The sequence below is a fragment of the Clytia hemisphaerica genome, unplaced genomic scaffold (genome assembly GCF_902728285.1).
Source record: "Clytia hemisphaerica strain Z4C2 unplaced genomic scaffold, Clytia hemisphaerica genome assembly, whole genome shotgun sequence".
NCBI classification, from domain to species: domain Eukaryota; kingdom Metazoa; phylum Cnidaria; class Hydrozoa; order Leptothecata; family Clytiidae; genus Clytia; species Clytia hemisphaerica.
The window spans coordinates 425,056-452,467 of NW_027104530.1; the positions used below are offsets into that span (position 1 = coordinate 425,056).

Below are 27,412 nucleotides of genomic sequence, written 5' to 3' on the forward strand. Positions count from 1 at the left end.
ATCCTTTCTTGTAGATGCTCACAAGGGAAGCAGAAAGCATATTCTACGGTTGTAACGATTTTATTGCTTTTTTTAGTGAGCACTTTGGAAAGTAGTTCATGTTTTCAAATCACACGATCCTTTCTTGTAGATGCTCACAAGGGAAGCAGAAAGCATCTTCTATGGTTGTAACGATTTTATTGCTTTTGTCTTGTGAGCACTTTGGAAGGTAGTTCATGTTTTCAAATCACACGATCCTTTCTTGTAGAGGTAAGCAGAAAGCATCTTCTACGGTTGTAACGATTTTATTGCTTTTTTTAGTGAGCACTTTGGAAAGTAGTTCGTGTTTTCAAATCACACGATTCTTTGCTTGCAGATTGCTCACAAGGGAAGCAGAAAGCATATTTTATGGTTGTAACGATTTTATTGCTTTTTTAGTGAGCACTTTGGAAAGCAGTTCATGTTTTCAAATCACACGATCCTTTCTTGCAGAATGCTCATAAGGGAAGCAGAAAGCATATTTTATGGATGTAACGATTTTATTGCTTTTTTTAGTGAGCACTTTGGAAATAGTTCATGTTTTCAAATAACAAGATAATTTCTTGTAGAGTACTCATAAGGGAGGCAGAAAGCATATTCTATGGTTGTAACGATTTTCTTGTTTTTTCTTGTGAGCACTTTGGAAAGTAGTTCATGTTTTCATATCACACGATCCTTTCTTGTAGATGCTCATAAGGGAAGCAGAAAGCATCTTCTATGGTTGTAACGATTTTATTGCTTTTTTTTAGTGAGCACTTTGGAAAGTAGTTCATGTTTTCAAATCACACGATCCTTTCTTGCAGAGTGCTCATAAGGGAAGCAGAAAGCATATTTTAAGGTTGTAACGATTTTATTGCTTTTTTTTAGTGAGCACTTTGGAAAGTAGTTCATGTTTTCAAATCACACGATCCTTTCTTGCAGAGTGCTCATAAGGGAAGCAGAAAGCATATTCTACAGTTGTAACGATTTTTTGCTTTTGTCTTGTGAGCACTTTTAAAAGTAGTTCATGTTTTCAAATCACACGATCCTTTCTTGCAGAGTGCTCATAAGGGAAGCAGAAAGCATCTTCTATGGTTGTAACAATTTTCTTGCTTTTGTCTTGTGAGCACTTTTAAAAGTAGTTCATGTTTTCAAATCACACGATCCTTTCTTGCAGAGTGCTCATAAGGGAAGCAGAAAGCATCTTCTATGGTTGTAACAATTTTCTTGCTTTTGTCTTGTGAGCACTTTTGAAAGTAGTTCATGTTTTCAATTCACACAATCCTTTCTTGTAGAGTGCTCATAAGGGAAGCAGAAAGCATCTTCTACGGTTGTAACTATTTTCTTGCTTTTGTCTTGTGAGCACTTTGGAAAGTAGTTCATGTTTTCAATTCACACAATCCTTTCTTGTAGAGTGCTCATAAGGGAAGCAGAAAGCATCTTCTACGGTTGTAACGATTTTTTTGCTTTTGTCTTGTGAGCACTTTTGAAAGTAGTTCATGTTTTCAATTCACACAATCCTTTCTTGTAGAGTGCTCATAAGGGAAGCAGAAAGCATCTTCTATGGTTGTAACGATTTTATTGCTTTTTTTAGTGAGCACTTTGGAAAGTAGTTCATGTTTTCAAATCACACGATCCTTTCTTGTAGATGCTCAAAAGGGAAGCAGAAAGCATATTCTACGGTTGTAACGATTTTATTGCTTTTTTTAGTGAGCACTTTGGAAAGTAGTTCATGTTTTCAAATCACACGATCCTTTCTTGTAGATGCTCACAAGGGAAGCAGAAAGCATCTTCTATGGTTGTAACGATTTTATTGCTTTTGTCTTGTGAGCACTTTGGAAGGTAGTTCATGTTTTCAAATCACACGATCCTTTCTTGTAGAGGTAAGCAGAAAGCATCTTCTACGGTTGTAACGATTTTATTGCTTTTTTTAGTGAGCACTTTGGAAAGTAGTTCGTGTTTTCAAATCACACGATTCTTTGCTTGCAGATTGCTCACAAGGGAAGCAGAAAGCATATTTTATGGTTGTAACGATTTCATTGCTTTTTTAGTGAGCACTTTGGAAAGCAGTTCATGTTTTCAAATCACACGATCCTTTCTTGCAGAGTGCTCATAAGGGAAGCAGAAAGCATATTTTATGGATGTAACGATTTTATTGCTTTTTTTAGTGAGCACTTTGGAAGGTAGTTCATGTTTTCAAATCACACGATCCTTTCTTGTAGATGCTCATAAGGGAAGCAGAAAGCATATTCTATGGTTGTAACAATTTTATTGCTTTTGTCTTGTGAGCACTTTGGAAAATAGTTCATGTTTTCAAATCACACGATCCTTTCTTGTAGAGTGCTCATAAGGGAAGCAGAAAGCATATTTTATGGTTGTAACGATTTTATTGCTTTTTATAGTGAGCACTTTGGAAAATAGTTCATGTTTTCAAATCACACGATCCTTTCTTGTAGAGTGCTCATAAGGGAAGCAGAAAGCATATTTTATGGTTGTAACGATTTTATTGCTTTTTATAGTGAGCACTTTGGAAAATAGTTCATGGTCGTGTTCACACTACAGACCTTCCTTAATAAAAATGTAGTTAGGAGAATCTTTTGTTGACTACAATACAGAACGTGCATTTAACAAAGAGTCGAACGCGTAGTATTGTAATTTTTAATCGATCTTCCTTAATTTAGAGTCGTAAGCTCTATTGTCTTAAGGGTAGGGTAGAGGCTTCCATTAAAACAAAAGATTTTATTGAGGAAGCATAAAAAAAGAATGCGTGCAGTGAACAAAAAGTTTTACGATTTCAAAAACGAATGAACTGAGGAAAAAATTAGAAATAGTGCAAACGGTGTTGTTGATGTGTAAGATGAATGCAGTTATTGAGTAAAACCATTAGAACAAATATGTTTGCGGATTTCAAGTGATGTATGTATACCAATATCAACCAATCACAGGTGAAATCGAAACTCTCAATAAAAAATCAACCAATGAGAAGCCTTAAGCAAAATCAATTACCGTGTTATAATAGATCTCGTGAACCTACAAAGAACTGTAATAAACCAGTGTATTCATCCATCATAAATCTCTTTGTTTAACTTTGATAGATTTAATTAAGTAAACTTTCCAGTGTGAACGCGCCCCATGTTTTCAAATCACATGATCCTTTCTTGTAGAGTGCTCATAAGGTAAGCAGAAAGCATATTTTATGGTTGTAACGATTTTATTGCTTTTTATAGTGAGCACTTTGGAAAGTAGTTCATGTTTTCAAATCACACGATCCTTTCTTGTAGGTGCTCATAAGGGAAGCAGAAAGCATATTTTATGGTTGTAACGATTTTATTGCTTTTTATAGTGAGCACTTTGGAAACTAGTTCATGTTTTCAAATCACACGATCCTTTCTTGTAGATGCTCATAAGGGAAGCAGAAAGCATATTTTATGGTTGTAACGATTTTATTGCTTTTTATAGTGAGCACTTTGGAAACTAGTTCATGTTTTCAAATCACACGATCCTTTCTTGTAGAGTGCTCATAAGGTAAGCAGAAAGCATATTTTATGGTTGTAACGATTTTATTGCTTTTTATAGTGAGCACTTTGGAAACTAGTTCATGTTTTCAAATCACACGATCCTTTCTTGTAGAGTGCTCATAAGGTAGGCAGAAAGCATATTTTATGGTTGTAACGATTTTATTGCTTTTTATAGTGAGCACTTTGGAAAATAGTTCATGTTTTCAAATCACACGATCCTTTCTTGTAGATGCTCATAAGGGAAGCAGAAAGCATATTTTATGGTTGTAACGATTTTATTGCTTTTGTCTTGTTAGCACTTTGGAAAGTAGTTCGTGTTTTCAAATCACACGATCCTTTCTCATAAGGTAAGCAGAAAGCACGATATTCTGACATTTGGATAATATTGGATGAATCGATGTCGTTTTTGAACGACATTCGTCAATGTCTTTTTCCGTTGTCTTTTCCCATCGACAATCAAGGAGAGAGTACAAATGGTGGGTGCGAAAAAGAGCATTATATTCAGGGGGTACCAATGCCTTTGATGACAATTGAAGTGAACACAGGCTATCTCAAAAGAAGACGTTCGTTTGACCATTGTCTTGGTTGGTCGAGGTTCGAAATCGAGTTAAGCATACAAACATAAACAAAAGACAAATTGAATAATAATGCATTGGTCTTATTTCAAAATAAGTGGTGAAGTTGTCGAGTCTGGCTGTAACTGGCGATCAAGTTGCATGGGAAGAAAATTCTTTGTCATAATAAAAAAGGATAACCGCGAGCTTCCGAGAGATCAGTGACAAATTTGTGATAAGTTTTACCTCACCATATTTTACTTGTGACCTCATTTGGTAGAAAGTTAATTTCATTTGCTTGTCTTGTCTGCTTGTGAGTGTGTTCAAAACGTGCGATACTTTAGAATTATTGGCATGATTTTAATAGCACTCACAAGTTATAAGCAGATTAGGAAAAATTTCAGATATCAAAATGGAAAGCCTAGCAGAAGAAACTTGAAATTTCTTTTGTAGCTTCTCTTGTGAGTGTGTTCAAAACGTGCGATACTTTAGAATTATTGGCATGATTTTAATAGCACTCACAAGTTATAAGCAGATTAGGAAAAATTTCAGATATCAAAATGGAAAGCCTAGCAGAAGAAACTTGAAATTTCTTTTGTAGCTTCTCTTGTGAGTGTGTTCAAAACGTGCGATACTTTAGAATTATTGGCATGATTTTAATAGCACTCACAAGTTATAAGCAGATTAGGAAAAATTTCAGATATCAAAATGGAAAGCCTAGCAGAAGAAACTTGAAATTTCTTTTGTAGCTTGTCTTGTGAGTGTGTTCAAAACGTGCGATACTTTAGAATTATTGGCATGATTTTAATAGCACTCACAAGTTATAAGTTGATTCCATCAAAAATTTAAGTTAGGAAAATCTAAAAAATCTTTCAAAAGGGATTCTGCATAAAGCAAGATTTCATATTCAAATGTCATTTAAAAGTGAAGGTTTCCTCGCAGTCTGTTTACGTATCGTTAGTTGAACAGATTTCCGAAAAGCCTTAAAATGTTCTTGAATTGTTTTTAATATTTTTACCATCGAAGCCTTTTATGTTCTTATATAGTTTGTTCTTATAAAAAGACGTGTATAATAAAAATTTAATCTTGGATATGTACTTGTTGTTAGAGAGCTTGTTTTGTGAGCGCGATTCAAAGGGCTCTGTTATTTTTGGAAATATTGGGTTTTTTCGATTGCACCCATAGAACAAGTAGGGTTCCACAGTGACAGTGATCACTGATCTGAAAGTAGTAGTTTAAGGTTGTGCAACATCAATTCAAAAAGAGATTTTATATGAAAATGTGTCATTTTCTACAAAAATTCTTTCTCAGCTTGTCTTTTGAGTGTGTTAAAAAAATGCTATATTTTCAAACTATGGGCATGATTTTAATAGCACTCAGAAGTTATGAAGCAGACCGATAGAATGTTGAAAACGTTATTGTAGAAGCTTGTTCAAGATTTGATATTCAACTGTCATTTATATGAAGAGTTGAATTTCTTAAGGTCTTGCTTATTTACACGTCATTTGGAAAGTAATTCTTCTTGGTTTTCTTATATTGTATTAAGTAAGTCTGCGACCGCAGTCGGAGGCGACCCGAAGGCTCATCTTTCGATAGCTATCTACCCGAAGGTAGGGGAGGGCGCCACTCTTTCTCACTGGATTGCTCCACTTACCCTTGATCCTTCTCTTAACTGCTGAGCAACAAGCAGATAAGGCATCTTGGGAATCGGATGCTCTACCACTGCACTACGGTCACTTCTTATATTGAGAGCAATCTAAAGAAGGGGCTATTCTTTTCGATCATAGACGTAGACCTGTGTGTGACTTCTACCTGGTTAGTCAAGGAGAATCAACAGTATAGTAATAGATGTATTATCAGTATGTAAGGTTGTTGCTTGTTTGTAAGAATGGTAGGAGATTTGGATTTCACTTTTTGAGGTGAGTGAAGAAATCTCTACATCATGCTTATTACCAAGTAGTGTTCAAACTATGTTATGGCATCATGTAGCTTCTAGTAATATTTTATGATTGCTTGTTCGCAAGCATGTTAGTGAATTCATTGGCTGTCACGTCAAGATGGCAGCCTAAATGTCCAGAGCATGCTTATTACCAAGTAGTGTTCAAACTATGTTATGGCATCATGTAGCTTCTAGCTTTGTCAGTACCTGCTCGTATAGCTTGTTTGTAAGCATGTTAGGAGATCTGACTGTCACTTTTAGATGGCAGCTAAATGTCCAGAGCATGCTTATTACCAAGTAGTGTTCAAACTATATCATGGCATCATGTAGCTTCTAGTAATATTTTATGATTGCTTGTTCGCAAGCATGTTAGTGAATTCATTGGCTGTCACGTCAAGATGGCAGCTAAATGTCCAGAGCATGCTTATTACCAAGTAGTGTTCAAACCATATCATGGCATCATGTAGCTTCTAGTAATATTTTATGATTGCTTGTTCGCAAGCATGTTAGTGAATTCATTGGCTGTCACGTCAAGATGGCAGCTAAATGTCCAGAGCATGCTTATTACCAAGTAGTGTTCAAACTATATCATGGCATCATGTAGCTTCTAGTAATATTTTATGATTGCTTGTTCGCAAGCATGTTAGTGAATTCATTGGCTGTCACGTCAAGATGGCAGCTAAATGTCCAGAGCATGTTTATTACCAAGTAGTGTTCAAACTATATCATGGCATCATGTAGCTTCTAGCTTTGTCAGTACCTGCTCGTATAGCTTGTTTGTAAGCATGTTAGGAGAACTGCCTTCACCGGTCAACCAATGCCATGTGAGGGGAATTGGGTACCATGCCTTGATAAAAGAGTGTAGGGAGATATGCGCGTGGTGTGATTAGATCCAGTTTAACTATGGAATATTTTGTTAAATTTTAGTACCAGGTAGCTGGTTTTTGAGTGCACTTGAAAAGGGTAAAAAGAATTTTAGAATAAATGAGTAATTCAATTAAACACATAAGACAAAGTGGGCAACTATCAAAACGTTAGAATATGTATCCTGTAGCTTGTTTTGCGAGTGCAATTTATAAAGGGTGGTATTTTCAGAATAATTATCCAACTTAGTTGCACTCGTAGAACAAAAGTTTCTACAAGATTTCACAACATTTTAAAAGTACGTAATAGCTTAATAGGCGAATCAGCAGTATTGATATATGGACTATTGTTTTGAAAGTGAGTTGATTATATAACTTGTTTGTAAGCATGGTCAGGAGATTTGTCTTTCACTTTTTTGGGATGAATGAAGAAATCTCCACACCATGCTAATCATCCCATGGTGTTGAAAAATGACTCAATTCTATTCTTGATATTTTTATTTTTTCAATCAGTTCTAATGCATGTTCTGCTAGTGCAATTCAATAAAGAGATATTTCAAGAACAACTTTCTACGAAAATTCTTTCTTGGCTTGTCTTGTGAGTGTATTAAAAATATGCTATATTTTCAAACTATGGGTATGATTTTAATAGCACTCACAAGTTACAAAGCGGACCGATAGAATGTTGAAAACGTTTTGTAGAAGCTTGTTCATAAAAGTAAGATTTGATATTCTTCTCTGTTCATTCACAAGCGGGCTTTCATAAAATTTTGGTTTTCTTGTCTGTATGTGTACGAGCGTTAACTAGTCTAAACAAATCAAGACTAGTAAAAAATTGGAGCACTTTGAGGTGTTTTTTCATAGCACTGGAGATGCTAGCTAGATCCTCTTCTTAATGAACGTGATAAACATTTCGATGGTTATCGACCACAAAAATGATACATTCTTTAAAAGCTTGTTTTGCGAATTTATAGGGATATATTATCTTTAAAGGGTGGTATTTTCGAAAAAGCATTTTGTATTTGGTTGCACAGAAATAATGTATCTACCAAAAACCACAAAGAATGGTATTTGCAGAATAATTCCAGCATTTAGTTGCACTCATAGAACCAACGGGCGCAATTCCGGCTGATAATGCTTTTTTGCTACTTTTAAACACACCTTAAAATTTAAAGTAAGACAATTTCAAAATGAGAAAATCGTTGAGGGTCTGTGCTTTCAAGATCGTGATTCAGAGCAAAACTGTTCCTTTATGAAGACTTGTCAGCAGATTAAATCTCAAAGTAAAAAACTTTAAGGCTTGCAGTGTACCAAAAGTGTTGTTTATTAGAGTGGTTGTCTTTCATTGGCCATAGAGGTTAATTTTAATCAAGATTTTCAGGGTAAATTTTTCATAAATTTGTCGGCATTTCTTCCTCAAAATAATACCACGTTGACTATGTGAAGGACCTTATTCATTAAACATAATGACTGTATATATACCATTGACCCGCATTTGAAAGTTAGAATATCATTTATGTGAATAACTTATGAGTATCACCATTACCCAGTAATCCTGTTAAAAGGGTAATGCCACAGGTGACTTCTTTAGTTAGGAGATTTGTTGTTTGCTTCTGCTCAAATATACCAAGCACAATCCACACTATTTTTACAAAAAATCAATACCAATAAATAAATGAGGTAAATAAATTAAGAACATTTTAAGAACATAATAGGCTTGAAAATAACAGCATAAGAACAGACGATTCTAAGCCGTCATAGATAAATAAATTCATTTTTAACGTTGGAAGACATTAAATTAGAAAACTTTTGAAGCTATTTTTAGGATTTCAATATCGTGAAGTTCAAAATGGAGCGGTAGGGTTTTGTAATGGTTGGGTTTAGATTGAGCATGATTCTCAGAGCTGAATAATCATGTCCATTGCAAACACTTAAAACTCAAACAACATCCTCCAAAAAATCGATTGCCCTTTTCCAAGAATTGTATTGAATATTGTGTTCTCTCCTCTCCATCTGAGAACACGGCAATATTCATCTTAACGTGATTTCAAAGAATAAAACTATTTTCTCGGTAAGAAAGTTTAACTTCGAAATCATGTTCATATAAACATAACAAACACCACGAACTCCAAAACTGATAACTAGAACTAAAGAACTATTCAAATGATAATATAGTGTGTCTTTTTGGACGTGATTTCCAGAGAAAACCTTTTTTTTATAAAGATGCTGGTCAAAAATAGTGTGACATTTTTATTTCTCAAAAAAACCACCAAATTTAGAATTTTGCTAATATCTTTCTCAAAACTTGGTATCCTGAAGTAAGATTTCAGGAGGGGATAGAGCTAATGAAGACAAAGCCATAGATATAAGTATTTCCCTTATTCGAGCCAGTTTGAGGTTGACAGGCCAAAAATGACTAGTTCAAGGAAATGTCATCCTCAGAAAAGGGAACTAAAAAGGAAATGTAAAAATTGGTGAGAATAGTTCCCTGGATAGTTATACAGGACAAAAAGTGTTAAAAGAACCAAGATTTCCTGTTATATTACCTAATTTGAGGTTGACAAAATCGATGTTATTAAAATGCACTGTAAACCTCAAAATTTGGACTTAGAACATTACAATATGTTTTAAGTAAGGCAAAAATGCTAAGCAAAGACAGATTTTCAAACAAAACCCATTAAATGAGCTGTTTTTGAGGTTGACAAGCCGGAAAAGTCTGTATTCAGTCAAAATTGGACAGAAAAGGCTTTTTGGGGTGTCAACCTCAAAAAACTCTTCAATAACCATTCGAATCCAATTCCATAGTCTTTCTGTCTTAAAAAAAAATAGAATTGAGGTTTACAAATGATTTTAAAAGAGCTTCTGGTTGTTTCCATCAAAAGGCACTTTACCTTGCATTGAAATAAAAGTTGTTGTCAACCTCAAAACTTGCTCATATAACAGACATTTCCTTGAAAAAAGATTTTTAGATGGTCAATAATGATATTTTGTAAGCCAAAGTCATCATATTGATCTATCTTTGTCAAAATTATGCACAAAACTAATGTCAACCTCATTTTTGGATCCATTTAATAAATGTGAACCTCAAATAACACCCTTCATATAGCAATTTTCAACCCTTTGAGATAATTTCAGAGCTATAACATATCCAAAATCTAATTCAAAAGTCAACTTACAGGGAGTCAAAGAACCCTAACAGTGTCAACCTCAGGCCGTGTTACCCTCAACTTTTGCTCCTACTTCAAAAAAGCATATCTCGAGTTAAGGTAAACCTCATAAAAAGATACTTATATGTCTAGAAAGCAAAATTATTCAGCCTAACCATACTAAAGTTTCAGTTGTCAACCTCGAACTTAGCACATTTTATGGGGCAAAATGTAAACCTCGACAAAAATGTCACAAATACCCCCTCTATTTTTGACCAGCATCTAAAGAGGAATGTTTTTCTGAGTCATGTTTATTCATTCAGTCAAGGACCTTTAGAAACGATAAGTGGAATGGACAGTTCGTTCAAAAAAAATACATTCAGCTCAGAATATATTTTTCTGGACGTGATTTACAGAAACAACTTTTTTTTTATAAAGACGAGATTTCTTGTGGGTCATGTTCATTCAGATAACCAAGGACCTCAAGAAACCATAGGTGGAATGGACGTTTCGTTCAAAAAGATTCATTCAGGTTAGAAATTTCCTAATTTAGAATCAAATAGTGGTGGACTGTATTGTTGTTGTTTTGAGGAACAGGAGCCGCCCATGACAATGTGTTCGACATGTTCAAGAGGGAAAATACCGTTCATGATCTCTTTGTTAAAGGCCGAGTGAGCAAACAGATAGAGTAAAAAGTGAAAAGTAAATAGAATTCACTTACTGATATTCTCCACTAGTTCCCACTCTTCCATTAGAAATGCACCGTAATGTCCTTAAAATGGAAAACAAAGAATGAGATGATAATTGGTCGAAAGACCGCTTCTTATGCAACGCCTGTTTAATATTCGTGATGTGAGGCACTAGAGAGTCTTCCTATAATAATTCTAGTGCTACCCTTTTTAGGACAAGCCCTTCTGCCATGCGAGAATTGTAAGAAAACCAGTGATTTATATCATGAAAAGTTTACTCAACAAAGGCAACCCTAGAAAAATGATCGCCTTGAAAATTACACATTTGTACCTCTCGCAGCGATGACTTGAGGGCAACCGAGATTCAAATCAACTCCATCACAATGTGGTTCTGCTAATTCACAAGCATCTGCAAATTTCTCAGGATCGTTTGCACAAAACTGAAAGAAAGATAGATAAAGGTCGTATTATAGTCATAAACTCAATTGGATTTTCAGAAAAGATGGGGCTTTCACATAAACTAGAGAGCTGCTCACATTTGAAGTCAATACTTTTTGACTACAGACTTCCATAAGCCTATCGATACTAATGATTTGACATGGAAAGTTTTTAATTGACTTGACATTTTCAGGCTAACTCTGATACAAGCCAAGCTAATTTTAACCTAAACTTTATTTCACACGAGAGAAATTTCTCTGAGTCTCTGAGATGGATGATCACCTGCCTGGCACGTGATAATCAGCTTGGGGCTAGACATTTGAGCAGGCTAAGGGGTTAGATTTTCCCCAAAAGTGTGGGTAGAAAATGGGGTTTTTGTCAATTATCCAAAACAAGTTTTAAGATTAGTATTTGCCCTAATAATGATTACTAACTGATTAGCACTAATTAAAAACAAGAGCTTACGATGTACAAATTTCGAGCACTTTGAAAATTAAAACAAATATGATCATATTTCATGTAAACTAAATAAGATGAACAAGGGTATGTTTCTTCAGTCTTGAGTTGAAGCGATAGTGGACAAAGACAAAAGATTGGTTACAGCCGTTTCTTACGAATTTTCAAAATTACCATGATCTAGTTGTCGATTCTAAAATTTGCGTAATGATGATTTGATGAAACAACATGGCAATATAATATTCAAAACGCAATCTGGAGATGAGTGTTCCAGGAGTGATTGAGTTTGAAAGTAAGACGAAAAACTAAGTCTTAGTCCTATTTATCTACGACGACGAACAAAAAAAAGGAAAAACTATGAATAGAGAATTATACAAGGATATGATGGTGCTGATGTCAGCAATTCTCTCAATCGCAATCACAACCATCAATAGTTCATGCATTTATATCATCGTGACAACAAAAAAATTACGAGAAAAACCACCCATGATATTCATCGTAAATCTCCTCGTAACTTATTTACTACAAGGCGTTTTCGTGCTACCGACCTACGCCGTTTTCCGGTCCGGCAACTTTAGCGAGACTGTGTGTGCATATGTGTGTGATGCATGGCGCCTGTCTTACATGGTCACATTTTACGGGATGTGTGTCAACGTGTTACTGATCGCAATCGATCGATTTCTCGCAACCAAATATGCCTTATCTCGTAAAATCAGGCTGACTTTGACAAAGTGTAAGACAATATGCTGTTTGGCGTGGTTGTACATAATCATATTATGTTTGATACCGTTTGTGCCGATGAATAGGTCAAAATCGTTGGAGAATTCAAAATGTCATTATAATCAACCGAGGGTTTGGACTATTTTCATGCTGCTTGTCAACTCTGCTCTCCCTCTAGCTCTGAATTTTGGCATTTATACATACATTACTCACAAAATGAAACACAACAGTAGAGTGTTATTTGGAAGGCAGAAAAAACACAGTCAAGCTACAATAGATCGACTGGCTTTGAATAGAAAGTTGACAACTCTGACGGTCAAAATAACACTCCTTTATGGCATAACCTGGATACCTTCTATTGTTTACTATAAGCTTGTTACCATAGCACCTAAAATATTCAGTGACAATTTTTACGGTTCCGACACAGAAGAAATAATAACATTTGTCAACAAGTTTGTGACATTTTTGGATGCTGTTTTCGCACCTGTTTTGTTTTGTTACAGTGAAGATTTCAGAAAGGCTTTTTGGAAGAGGTTCTGGGTGAAAAGAAGCGCGGTAGAAAGTTATGAGCTGAAATGAAACTTTTAATTAAGAATTGAGGATTACACAAGGGCGCGAAGCACCTGAAATGTAGCCCAGATTACAAAAAAAACATAGCATACCTGAAAAAGCAGAGGTCGATCATCAGGGCAATGTTCAATAACCAGTTTCCTGTACTTTGGATCTCTGGAAAAGATACCAGCATGCCACATCGGTGTGTAACAAAGATGCACACCCAATTCTCTTGACATTTTTCTGAACGGTAATTCTGATTGGTCAACCATTGGTGCTAAAACATGTTTAGGTGAACCGAGAACCTCTTTGTAAAATTTGTATCCTTCGTTTTCTTCAGCCATTTTAATGTTGTGTGATTTATAATTGTATTATTTGTTATTTGGTTATTAATTTTTTTTTCTGGTTTTGTTTCGAATTTTTTATCACTAGAAATGAAATAAAGTTAATTTAAAAAAATAATCATGCAAATCTTGTTAAGTTTTGAAGATTTTAGTTATCAAGCCAGTCAATTTGAAGCCAATAGTATTATAAAACATAAAATATCTGAGAAACATTCATCTTTCTTATCAGCCCAAACCGTTCCCCTCGAAATTAAATCAAACAAACCATGGTAGACTATAATAGAATTATTGTATACAATCTAACTATGCTAGGTAAAATTTACAAAACTTTTGAGTAAGAAAAATAATATATACCGGGTGCACCAAAAAAAAGTATACATGTTTGTCGAGATATTGTGAGCTTCAGAATCTAAATTTTTTGTTCATTCTTTTTTCATCGTATAGAGGATGCTCTAACTTAAATTTTGAGCTATCATACGCTAGGTTTGAAAAAGTAGTTCAAAAGTTATTTAAAAGAAACTGACTTTTTTTCCATGTCGAAATTTCAAAAAAATCATTAAAAACAGCAATCACGCTATAAATAAGACAAAATGGCAAAAACACAATTTTATTGTTTTTGTTTTGTTTTTTTTCTTATTTATATTTTGCCAACAGTTTCTCCATCTTATTTGCCCGTCCTGGACATTTCCAACACGATCAAACTCAATGCAGACCCAAGTTCCTTGAGCGACTAGTCGAGGAATGCTGATTTATTTTTTAAAGAGTTTTCTCACATAGCACACAACATAACATCAAAATCTCTCTTGGAGATTTCCAAAACTTTTTGTCAGCCTTTCGAAAAATATTATCCCACATGGGAATAGCTTGCTTTACCATATATTTTTTAATTCTGTAATGAATTTTGATGAACATAGTTGCATTTTTTGGTATTTTTATGTGTAAAGAAGGTAAGTGTCAAGAGAGAAGTTTGCTCGCTGTTTTTGATGATTTTTTGAAATTTAAACATGGAAAAAAGTCAGTTTTTTTAAAATAACTTTTGAACTACTTTTTCAAACGTAATGTATGATAGCTCAAAATTCAAGTTAGAGCATCCTCTGTACGATAAAAAAAGAATGAACAAAAAAATTCCATTCTGAAGCTCACAATATCTCGACAAACCTGTATACTTTTTTTTGGTGCACCCGGTAATATATATTCGAGATATAATCCTGTTTTTAATGTTGAAACTTCATGTGTATTTAGCTTATTAAACTCTTGTCACAACACATGGTCCAAGCGTATCGAATATTTTCAATTGTTAAGTTAACAAATGTACAAAATCCACATTTTTAGAAGATTCAAGTGATTGAAGCTTTTTGACAAGAAATTCTCCAGTTCCAAGAAACACGACAATTTGTTAATATTGCCTTGGAGGAACATTGAACCCACGTCTACCTTTAAGTGGTTGACCTCCAGTGCGGTCTTTGTCTTCCTCCAGTTCTGCCTCAACCAAAAAGGTTGATAAGCATTCTGGTTGTCCTTTTCCATTATGGTTTGGGTATGAATAATCTAGAATTCCCTTCAGCTGATAGGTTGGAAGTTTAGCTATAACCTTATTGTTAGCTTTATTGCTGAAATGAGTGGCTACAGAGAGGCCAGTTTTTGGTAAATCTAGGATTGGCGGTAACACATCTAGGGTGTGTTTGTCTGTATCGAAATTGTAGGGCATTGAATATTTGTGTATGAATTTATGATTGATGTCATTCAAGCAAACTGGATCCATGAAGAAACAAGGCATGTTGAGTAATTCCCGGATAACAGATGGCTGTTTGATTTTCAATTCCTCTTCAATAGTTGATACACGTGTCTGCATGTCAGCTTTATTTACACTTGTCTAAAGAGTAAAATATGTAATCATTTGAGATTATTGAAAATTTACTTTGATCCGATTGAAACTCAGACTAACAGGCACTGCACAGTACATTTGAATTCATTTGGAAAAGTTGCGGAAAAAATCACATAAAAATATTACAGCAGCTCTTTAATGACCTGGTAGAAAATGACTCAACTACTAGAGAGGAATTGACATAAATAGCCAAGTATCAATATAAAAATCATATGGATAAAGATCTCACAATTCTATCAATCTATGGGCTGCTATAGGACAGAAAACATAGATTAAAATATGTATACCTTTTTAGTAATTGGATAAAACAAATGAAGAAATTCTTTTTCCGATTGAGGAGAAACACCACGTAAGTACACCATCTTAGATTCATAAGATGTTCCTGAGAAAGAGAAGATCAGCACAGGTGGACTTTTTTGAATGTGTCGCAATTTTTGTCGATAGTCTAAACCTACAGGTTTAAGAAAGTCTAGCCGTTGCTGCATCATTTGTAAACGATAATATAATAACATATCTTGTTGGTTTCTAACAATCCAATAATCATAATTTGCGGCTATGTTTCGTAAAAGTTCAACACCAGCTTGTCGTGATTCAACACTTTCCTCAATAAATTTCAACTTTAAATGATTGTACATGAAATAGCTCAAATTTTGTGGTGTTATCAGTTTTACATTCCTAAAATATGGTTCATTTGTGTCCTCCAAATTTGATATTTGGCTAGCTCTATGAGCTGTTGATGTGTAACGTATTGTATTGCCGACTAAAAGTTGCTTGCTCTGATGGAACAGTTTCAATCTTGTAATTGGATTCATCTAAAAGACAAAGAAGTATAAATGATAACTTTGAAGAATAGAAAAATAGATCAAACCACCAGAAAAGTCTGAATCACATGGATCACTTTGATTAACCCTACCTAGCCTGGGCCTATTTTTAGGAATTATAGTTCAGGGGGTCAAAACATCGCCCCTCATAAAATCTTGAAAAATTGTTGAAAAGTCATAAAATTTGGTAAGATGATGCATTATCATGAAAAGGTTGTTTTGGAACTCAAAAAAAATTATTGAACATCTGTTGGTGATGTGGGCAGTTTTTGTTTTGATAAGAACTTATGTTAAAAATGTAAAAGTAGAAAATATTTCGAGAGAAATGATGTTTTGATATTCTGAAAGCATTAAATCCCCCACTAGTGATTTTCCATCTGACTGAAATTTCCAGGTCCCAAGGCAGTACAGTGCGCCAAACTGCCATTATTAATATTTTTAAAACAGCACGCTATTATGAAGCTATAACATCATCACAAAAAATGGAAATTCAAACCCAAAATTTGAAAGCTATACCTTAGTAATTTGTTGCAAAGATATTCAAAATTTGTAAGAAAATCCACTGCTAGTTCGAAACGCAGATCACAGGTCACAGGTCATTGGCCCAGGTCAGCCTAATTTACTGTGAAATACAAAAGAAAATGTTTGAAAACAGTTGTTATCGTCAAAAATATCATACTGAAGGTATTTTATTGATCTAGAACCTTTTTACAGATCAAAATCTATTCACATGCTTACCATTTGCTTTCAAATTCTGTGCCGTGTATAACATGGACCTGTGATACTTGTATTATGTATTACACCTATACCATACATGCAATAGGAATTATCTTTTCAATGTTATACGTGTGTTACACATGTTATACCTTAATTCCATTAATTTTTGCGCGCTTTTTATTTTCGCACCTTTAATTTTCGACCAGCTAGTAAAATAGATTATTTGTGCATCCTTTAATTTTCACGCATCTTGCAATTTCTGGGATTTTTTTAGTGTTTTTGACAATTTAAAGTGAGTTTTACTCACTTTAAGTGTGTATTTAAGCTTGATTTTACTTCCCAGAGGCATATTTATTATGAATCTAGGTCCCATTTTATTAAAAGAGATGAGATTTCTACACCTTCAGAACGATCACTAATGCGCGCACCTAAATAGGCCTATTTTGTGCACCTTTTATTTTCACACACGTATTCTGCGCGAAAATAAAAGGCGCGCAAAAATTAATGGAATTAAGGTATATAAAGTACATATGTAGTCAGGTAAAAATCTCACCTTTAAGCAGCCCCCGGCTGAAAAAAAATTTGAATATTTTTATCCCCCTGTTTTTATTTTTTTATAAAAATGATGTGACTAGCTTCGTATGTCGAAAACAGCTCTCTTGGAGCATTTAATGTTTTCATAACATGTCAATCTATAGCCATTCCCACAGTCAGCATCCTATTGAGCATGAAAAAACATTTTGTTGTAAATTGGTGATGTTATTTTGTGATGGCATCATTATTTATCTAATCTAAAAGTCACTTTGCCAATTCCTTTGCAGCTGATGATTTGTCCTGGAAGTCTTATAAATAGCACATTTTGTATTCAATATTTCCATTGCATATAATATTTTAAGAAACATGCTATGAATTATATAATACAAGTGCGCTACAGTTTTCCGGTCTTTTAGTTTGTATGACCTGTGTCTATGACCTGTGACTTGTGACCTGCGTTTTGAACTAGCCGGAAAATCCATATATTTCTTAAAAGATTGGGTCAGTTTCAAATAATACTAATGTCAAGGGAGTCAAATTTTGGAGGACAGCAAAGAAAATGTTTACTGGAAAGTGAAGCTAACTAAAGTTTAGGAGAACTCATGAAATTTCAAGGCTTTATCAGGTTTATTAGTGGGGTGTTTTGTCCCCCTGGGGTTAAAGCAGTTTTTTTAATGTTTTAAGTGTATAACCTTTTGCAGAAAACATCCATGATCAGCAAAGCTATCTTTAAAACAAGATGGTTTGAACTTTTCAGGGGGTTTTAATAAAAAAATATATATAAAATAATAAAATAATAAAATATAAAAACCTTTTTTTAGACAACACATACTTTTTTTAATAAGAATATCTTCTATAAGAATATCAGGGTGAAAATTGGCCAAATCATAAGAATATCCTCTAGGATGAGTTTCACAGATTTTGATAAGAAACCAGTCATTTTGAATTTGGTTAACAGAAAAACTGCCCTTTTTGTTAGACTTAATTGAAACTTTGAGGCAGAACCAGGCATTTTAGCTTCCCATGTGCACTCAAAAGTATCAAACTCAAATTTATCATTTCTCGTGTTTGCATGAAAGTCAAGTCTAAAAAAGTAAGAGTACCTTAAGAGTATTTCACCCTCTATTTTGGCAATTTCTTAAGAATACTTGACCCTCATCCAAAGTTCTTATAAAAAAAGTGTATTTTACCAAAGATCTTATGAAGTCAAGTAGTTTAAAAGTTTCTAAATCTTAAAGGCTGTCTCAATATAATCTACAGCGGGGACAAAAAAGGCTATAACTTTTGATATAGTGTGAATTACAGAGCAAACTTGTTAAAAAGATATTCCTGAATAGAATATTATCAAACAGAGAAAATTTGAAAAAGTGAAGAAATTGAAGATGAAAAGTGAAGAAGCAGAAAATCAAGAGGGGGTACCGACAAAGAGTACGCAAGTGTACAAGGGGGAGGGCGTCAAATTTTTCTTATATTTTATTGTAAGTACTTTTTGAATGGCCCCAAAATGATAATTATAGCACAGTTATTGAAAAAGTTGATTTCTTCTTTTTTATTTTCAATCTTCATGTTTCTATCTTTTTTTAATTTTTACTGTTTGATAATATTCCACTCTTGTTCTTGTTTATCTTTTCAACATGCACTACCGCTTGGCGTTATTTAATTTGAATTCTATTAAACTCTATCATTTTGTCTCCGCAGCAGATTATATTGAGACAGATTTTATTTACAAGAATTATATTTAGAAAATGGTGAACTTGTGTGCGGATGTCAGAAATTTGGTTGTTGATATCTTGTCTTTAGAAGATTTTTAGTTGGTTTTGGTATTTCAATAATGATATTAATCATAATATTTACTTTGATTTTTAAACATAGAGTGCAGAGGGGTTGAAGCCCCCCCCTGAAGTTTCAGCCCCCCCCAGAGATTTAGCCCCCACCAAAATTCGAAATAGACAGCCCCCCTACCAAAATACACAAAAAACAAAATGTTAGAATGGAAAAAATTTCAAACAATGCAAGGTCTTCATTTTGCATGTCCACACAAGAGAAAGAGATACCAAATGTATAATGTCTTCTTTGAAATTCTAATCAACAAACGTCAATAGTACGACTTCATTATTACACCCGGGGGGGGGGGCACTCAAGGTTTAAATGCCTACCAGAAGTTCGGCCCTTAAGGGTAGGTTTTTCATAGTTCAGCTAGTGCACTGTAAGGGTAGGAAATTACAAAACTGCACTGAACTGCACTGTAAGGGTAGGAAATTGTGATAAAAGGCCGATTTTTTGGTAAAATTGGCACAAAATTGGTCAATTTTAGAGGAAAAATTCCACATTTTCTTGGAAAATTTTGAAAAAGTGCACTGTAAGGGTATCAAAAATAAGAAGTAAGAAAAATTTCTTAGTTCTTGGAAAAAGTTGTTAGGTTAGCCCCCAGTCAACAGACCTAAACAAATAGCCCCCCCTGAGTAAGTAGCCCCCCCCTGATCTTAGGGAAAAAGAGCCCCCAACCAAAACTTTAGGCTCTAGCCCCCCCCTAAGAGCCAGGGGGGTTGCATTCTATGTTAAAGCCGAAATCTCTTTACATCACCTTTTTGCACCAAAATCTTCAAAATGAAAATATTTATGATTGTAAATTTTTATTGTATTCAAGAATTTTTTGCAGCACTTTGTTGACAATCTAACTTGCGCATGAAATTCCTGTTTTCTCTAGAGAATTGAGTTGTGTCGACAAATGTCAGCATTGTTGTAAAGGAAAGAAAAAATGGTAAGACTAGCCTAGTTTCTAACCCTGGTATAGGAGTTTCAGTCTGACCTGATTGATTACTAGAGGACAATCCAAATTTAATAGACACATAAATTGATCGGACTGAAGATCAACAGAAGGAAAAACATGTTGATATTTAGTGATTTAAAGTACCTGAAAATGGGACCAGTCTTTAGACGGTCTTTTAAGGGTTGGTAAATGACTACTAAAGGTTTACCAAAAGGACGCTACGAGTTCAGTTAATTAGCTGCTGCTGCGAAGCGTCTAGAAGTGGCCAGGACCCTTAGAGATCACATTTCTAGAAGGTCTGTAGACTGATCTGAAATAAAAATTTGACTGCAACTAGACTTAATACTGGACCAAGACGGACCTGATTTTCAGGTACTTTAAATTGCTTGGGAAGTCACAATATTTGGGTAAATCTGATTTAAAAATATCTTCCTCTAAGGCAGTATAGACTAAAGGTTGTATATCAAGATTACAGGATTTAGAGTGCAGGCCAATTTTAGTGGTTTCAGTTTTGATTTCAAGCAAAAATCTTGGCAACGAAGTGCCCATAGTTATGGTTGTTTGTGCAAAATTCCAAACACAGGAAATTTTCCAAATCCCCAATTTCGATTTTTAAAGCCATAAAAAAATGAAAACTTTTCCATGTTTCACTATTTTCAAAATGAAAGTATTTAACCCTATTTTTATCAGGGGGGGGTGTTTTCCACCAGGCTGGCACTATTTTGCTAATAGCTCACTGAAAATTTTTTTTAACACTCTGAAAGTTTTTGACTTTTAATATAATCCTATTAGCAGCATGTATACCAAATTTTACAATTATCCACCGACCAGATCAGGTTTTACGACTTTTTTGTGCAGGCATATCATAAAATCCAGCTAAAACCCTGTAAAATCCCAAAATCTTAAATTTAGCATAACTTTTGATCTAGGCATCCAACTTACTTCAAATTTTGACAGGTTTTAGGTATCAATAATAGATTTTGAAAAATACTTAAAAAAATTTCAAAAACCGCTGACGTCATCAAAAATGACGTCGTTGTTTTTTGAAAAGATTTACTCATTTTCTGCATAGATTTTAAACGTCAATTTTATCAGTATGTTAAAAACCGGCAAATATGTTAAAGATAATTATTTTGGCTTTTAGAAATTCAAAACAGAATTGAAAAATCTCCATTCGTTCAACTTTAATTGCTATTTTATTGAATAGTACTTTTTCATTGGTCAGCGATAAGTGTGAAAGTTTGTGATGACGTCATCACCTTTATGATGACGTCATCAACCCAAACTTTATTCTATGAACTCCTTTTATGGTAGAGAACATTTCTGCCAAATTTCAAGTCCATATCTTTTCTAGATCAAAAGTTATGCAAGGCTGGTGGAAAACACCCCCCCTTGAGAATACAAAATCCGAAAAAGCCTGATAATAATAGGGTTAAGAGGGGGAGAAAGTGCCTACTTTGCAACATTAAAAAGAACGACAAATTTCATCATCCACAGTCCCGACCAAAAGTCACTGTACCACTCTTACGTATTCATTCCTCTTATACTCTTACGTGTATTGCGTATAATAAAGACTAACAGTTTATAAATACGCATGCGTTTTAACTTTGTTTTGAAAATGAAACAATAGATGCGAAGTAGACACATTCTCCATGTGTTAAGATTTAAATTCTTCTTTTATTCAACGATTATTTATGGCACTTTGTTGACAATCTAGCTCTTGCATCAAATTTCTGCTTACTTCAGAGAATTGAAGATGAGAAATTGTCTACACCTTAGGATCACGGATTGAACCAAATAAAAGAGGTGTCATGAAGGATGAGATTTTACAGCCGCCCGTGAGGCAAGACATTGAAAGGCCAAGGGTTCTGAAAAAAGGGCTGTGTGAAATGCAGCAATCAGCATTGTATTGTTGCAAAGGGAAAGATAAAAGAAGTATATAAGACTACTTTAGCCCTAGTTTCTAATCCTGATATAGGAGTTTAAAAAGTCTAAACTAAGGTGATTATGATCATTTTACACAAATTCATTCTAATAGCATCTGCTTATTTTTACTTTTAAACATAAATAATAATGTACGTAGTAATGTACATAAAACAAAACAAAACTAAATAACTGCATAAAAGGGTAACTAAATATTCTAAAATAATAAATATACCAAGTTTAATTGAAATGAAAAGATAATGATATATTTTTCTAATGTTTGTAAAGCCTATTGGCCAAAGTTATTTTGCTTCAAGCTCTTTGATTCTTTCTTTTAATGCATCAATTTCCTTTTGCATTCTGTCTTCCCTGTAATTTGTTTTGGTTTTATAAACATTTCCATTTAAGGGTGCTTTTGGTGCTTCAACAAGATCAGGGTGTTCTTTCAGATGTTTGACAATTCCTTCACATGTCATATCACAGCAAGTTGAGGCCATGAGGGCTTCTAAAATTGGATCTCCCCAAACGGTGGCTGTTGCAACACCGTCTCTTACAAGGATAAGATCATAACCATATTTATCAACAGCATCAAAAATAGTTGTCAATAAACAATCATCAGTCCATGCTCCACATAGAACAATGGTGTTCACACCCCAAGCCTCGAGCATTGGGAAAAGAATTTCACGCCCATCATCATCTAAATCAGCAAATTTGGATAAGTGAAGAGAATCAATTGAGCAGGAATACTCATCTTGGGTTTGAGGAGCAAGCTCAGCTACAGTATCAATACCATCTTCACCTGCAATATAGCATGGGTTAGTTCCTTCTGTTACAGCTTGAGGACCATAATATCTGTCGACAGCATTGTAATGTCCATCATCATGCCTGAAATGTGAGAAATACAGTATTTTAAAAGAATATTGTCATATACTCAGAAACTAGGGAGCGAGTATTATTAGCATTAAATAATGTGTTCTCAGTCTCAAAGAAAGTCTTTAATGATACAGTAGTTTCCCAAAAAGTCTGAAAAGTGATTGTTTTTCTGCTGGACTAGATAATTATTCAACAGGGTGGCCTCTTTGAAAAAAGGTCTATAAAAAGCTATATATTATACCAATGAAAAAAAGCAATTTACCTTCTTGACCAATTGGTCCATACGATTGGTAGTTTACTTTCTCTAAATTGTGTTATGAGTTTTTTTACATTGGGAATACAATGTCTCACATAGCCCTCGTAGCCAACTTCCATATCCTCAATGATCAAGACAAAATTACGCTTGAAATCTTCAATTTTGTAGTGTGCTTTCAACTCAAAGAGATGGTCTGTGGCTGGATAGTTCTCAGGATCTTGACTGACAACATGACCCTTGTTTGGGATGATATTTCTGTTGGCCATAGGCTCATGACCATGTTCTTTGATGTTTTTTTCAACACAACCAAAAAGGTCTCTAAGACCGGCATCATATTTGTTTTTGTTGCTAGCCTTGATCTTAAATTTGTTGTATAACTCTTTGGTACTCATTTTAGATGACTTTCAAGTGAAAAATTACTAAGAAATGTAAAGAATATACAAAAAATTTATACCTTTTCAGTCAGTTTTTGAAAGAGAGTGACTTCTTGATCGTTGATCAACCACGAGTCTTCTTTTATACCTGCTAATGACATTATCTTTTGTTGCACGCGAAGCATATCGCGTACATTAAATTGGAAAACGGGGGGTTTATATACTGGGCGGGTAATGAGGGCGTGGCGCTGGCGGATGAGTCGACCAGAGGGTTTGTTTCACGAAAAGTCATCATCATCGTGTATCAATCACGCTCCCAATCTATTTTCTTCCAGTCTCAATCCTATTTTGTCGTCTGAGCGAAAGTTGTGTGTTTCATGACATTATCATAAAGCCTCAAAAAGACAATGAATATAAACCTCCGTCCTGTCATATTTTTAAATCCTAAAAAGTTCATGGGCGGCCACAACGAAAAAGGTACCAACGTGTAGAATTTTCAATGAGGTACCGTCGTTTTGTATAAGATTCTCATTCCCACACTAGGATTCCTTTGCCACGTTTCCAGAGGAAAAAGACCAGGACTTTGGGTAGTTGGAAAACAAGCTTCGGAAAGTTGGTAGATATTATACTGATATTACTGATGCGACTGAGGCCCCCAAGCGGTTTTCGTGATGGCTTGATAGGGACTTTTTTCTAGCGTGATTACGTGATTCTAATTTTTTTTTTCGCGATTGCGTGATCAGAGGTCGAAACGTGATCGTTATTTTGAGGATTTTCGAGCCTCGATGCGTGATTTGGACTTTTTCAAAGGGATGCGTGATTATCCAAATTTTTTTGCTGATTTTCGAGATCATGATTGACGACAAAAAAATTGTGTGATATCGTAATCAAACTTACTGCTTGGGGGCTCTAGCATGCTCGTAGCTACTCAGAGACAAAAAATACCCCCGTCTTATCATGTATAAAACAGAATGTGATTAAATATTAATTCTATTACCTTGTTTTAGGTAGCAAAAAAAGAACAACAGAAAAGAGGAGAACTATTCGGACATTAATTTAAATGATAACTATCTATTGCAAAACAGCCACATCATTTAATTGCCTTTTTAGACAGTTTTCATTTGATGTACTCAAACAATCACCAATCAGTTAATTGGCATTAGAGGTGTGTCGTGAAAAAACATGTAAATGGATTTCTGTACTGAGTATATTTGTCTGTAGTTTCCCTTTATGTAAATCTACTAGAGGGGACAAGTTGAAGTAGTAATTCACTTTATCTTTTAATTATGCCTCTTCTTAAATGAACTTGCAGCTTGCTTGCAGAAAGTACAGTACAATCATCTGAGTCATGGTCGAAGTAAATTGAGATTTTAGTGTATTTTAAAGTTTTTCAAAATCTAAAGTTCGGGCGAAAATTGCTATTTTAGCACTTCAACTTTCTTTATCGTGGGTCCAGTCACGGTCTCAAAAAAGCTTTGCCACGTTGGAAAGATAGTTCGAAAATCTCGGTTAATAAAAGAAGTATCGAAATATTTTCGGATAGACTTGTTTTTTGTTTTAATTAAAAAAAAAAAAAGTAGAAAAGAGTTTGAATCTTGTGTTTGGATTATAAATTCTTGTGTTCAGTAATCTCAAGGGGAATAAGGCGGGTTCGTGGAGGTCAAAATTCTTGCAACGTTACAAATCATTTTCAGAAGCTCGTTTTGGGCTCAAACGAAGCGTATAACTAATTAGAATAAGATTCAGTCTAGGCAGATGTTTTTTCATTTTGAAATTTTGTGTAATTCGCAAAAATCCTCAATTTTGCGCTATTTTGATGACGTCATAAAAATTGAAATCCCAATAACTTTTGATGTGATTATCAAAATAATTTCAAATTTTGACCAAAGATGCATATTATTAATGTTTTCAGAATTAAAGAAAAAATTTAATGAAATTTGATGACGTCATCAATTTTTAGGCAAAAAACTAAAATCCTTAAAAAATGCTGACGTCATCAAGATTTTGAAAATTTTTTGAAATTTTTTGAAAATTTGCATTGAAATGCATCTTTGGTGAAAGTTTGAAATTATTTTAATGATTCTATCAAAAGTTATTTGAATTTCAATTTTTATGACGTCATCAAAATAGCGCAAAATTGAGGATTTTTGCGAATTACGCAAAATTTCAAAATGAAAAAACATCTGCGTAGACTGAATCCTATTCTACTTAGTCATACGCTTCGTTTGAGCCCAAAATGAGCTTCTGAAAATGATTTGTAACGTTGCAAGCATTTTGACCCCGCCTTAATCCCGTGGAGATGCAGAATCAACGTCAAAATTGGAAAAATTCTATAAAAAATATTACGTACATACACGTGAAAAGAATTTGATAAAAAATTACAGACCAAAAATAAGTTAGTTTATAATATTGGTAGAAAAAATATTTAACAACAATTGCATAATAATTGTTTTGTCCTTTTTACTTTTGAATATAAAATTACAATAAAAGCGAAAAATACTTAGGAAATGATCTTATACACAGGCACTTATTGCAGTTAAAATAACAACATTTGATTTGAAAAACTTGTACGCAGTCCCTCCAGTCCGCTTCATACTCTTATATGGTAGCAAAGCTAAATCAAATTAATATGAGTCGGAGTAACTTTAAGGTAAGGCAACATGAGAAGTTGTTCTTGTAGTTCTCCATTGTATTAACCCTACAAGTGCGAAACCATGGCAAGTGCGAAACCATGGGGAAAGCAATTAAGCTCTTGTGTTGGTGCTTTGGATTGGATATATATACTGCATCGACTTCAAAAACTTGTCATATATGCTATACACTAGATTTCAGTTGATCAGAACAGTCGAGCAATTTATTTGTGAATTGAATGTGGACTTTGATTCGAGAAAGTAATAACAATTGCGAAACCAATTTTTCTTGATTTCGAAAGAAGGAAATGAAAAGACTAATCATGGAGGTATAAAGAAACAGGAGATGTATACTATTGTAACCAAGCTCGCCTTACCATTAAAAAAGTTACGATGTATGCATCCTCATAATCTCATATATCGTGCATTTTTAATGAGCTCTTTTATCCATAGGTGAAATCTTATTGGCTCAGCTTTAGAAATTAGATGAGACGAGATCCATTCTTTCTGACATCAGTGTAAGAAAATATTAGGACTAAAAAAAGGCCTGTAAACTTGGCAATCCTTCATGAAATGATAAGATTTTTCGATCAATGTTTTCTTTAAGGTGAATTCTATTACTTGGTACTTTCCTCCAAAATTCTCCAGCAACTTTATGTCTACAAATTGAATCTGAAATCGTGTGTGCTTATACAGAGCTTTTCATTTTCTGGCTTGAGAAAATATTTTTTCAAGAAACAAAATTTAACGGACAACGAAATTGAACATAAACTTGTTTCGTGGACGAAGTTTTATTTAATTTTCGTATATTAGAAGGCTAGAAATCTTAAATATTGATAGTAAGAATATTCAGAGAAATCTTGAGTTCTACTAAAAAGTCGTATTTTGTCGGGCGAGCTTAGTATTTTCTTTTGATATATTTCATAAAAGAAATCAAAAGACTTTAACAACCAATTACCGACACATTCAACTCCTGTTTTTCTTTAAACCTTCATGATAAAATCATATTAAAATACAAGAGAGTTATTTTAATCATTGAGAAAGCTTAAGTTCTCAAAAGCATGGGAAAGCAATCATTACGGTCATCATCTTTTTAACGACTTTCTAATAAACATTCCTTTGATTAGTATAGTACACTTTGGGATGAGCTGGAGTTTTTATAAGATACTTCACTAATTGGTCATTTGAAATAATAGAGATGACGCGTTCTTTAGAAAATGCAATTAAATCCTTTGTCTCAAGATTCAACGACCAACCGAATCATCAAAAACCTTGTAAAAACTCCAGCTTGACCATACACTTTAAGTAGCATGTATTACACAGCATTGATACGAACACTCCCTCACTAATTAATCATATCATTATTGTTTGCAGAAAGTATTGCAGCTGTGTAATTAAGACATGTTCAGCTCA

The 27,412-nt window shown here is 34.1% G+C and overlaps 3 protein-coding genes across 3 annotated transcripts in view; all 3 read right to left on the reverse strand.

The window, feature by feature from the left end:
- Positions 1–13,268, reverse strand: part of LOC136822270 (tRNA-dihydrouridine(16/17) synthase [NAD(P)(+)]-like) — a 39,268-nt gene extending 26,000 nt beyond the window's left edge. The window contains exons 1-3 of the mRNA XM_067078510.1: positions 12,983–13,268; positions 11,038–11,146; positions 10,739–10,789 (exon numbers count right to left, since the gene is read on the reverse strand). Coding sequence (XP_066934611.1) covers positions 10,739–10,789; positions 11,038–11,146; positions 12,983–13,216 — 394 coding nt within the window. The 5' untranslated portion in view covers positions 13,217–13,268. The remainder of the gene's footprint in view (positions 1–10,738; positions 10,790–11,037; positions 11,147–12,982) is intronic.
- A 218-nt stretch (positions 13,269–13,486) lies between these two features.
- On the reverse strand, positions 13,487–23,549 carry LOC136822258 (uncharacterized). The gene is made up of 3 exons (XM_067078497.1): positions 23,450–23,549; positions 15,389–15,913; positions 13,487–15,089 (listed from the first exon to the last, which is right to left on the reverse strand). The coding sequence occupies exons 1-3, from the start codon at positions 23,528–23,530 to the stop codon at positions 14,613–14,615; spliced, it is 1,083 nt and encodes a 360-aa protein (XP_066934598.1). The 5' UTR covers positions 23,531–23,549; the 3' UTR covers positions 13,487–14,612.
- LOC136822259 (uncharacterized) lies at positions 21,969–23,474 on the reverse strand. Its single transcript, XM_067078498.1, has 2 exons — positions 23,002–23,474; positions 21,969–22,751 (listed from the first exon to the last, which is right to left on the reverse strand). Exons 1-2 carry the CDS (start codon positions 23,385–23,387, stop codon positions 22,169–22,171), a joined length of 969 nt encoding a protein of 322 aa, XP_066934599.1. The 5' UTR covers positions 23,388–23,474; the 3' UTR covers positions 21,969–22,168.
- Positions 23,550–27,412: the final 3,863 nt, after the last annotated feature.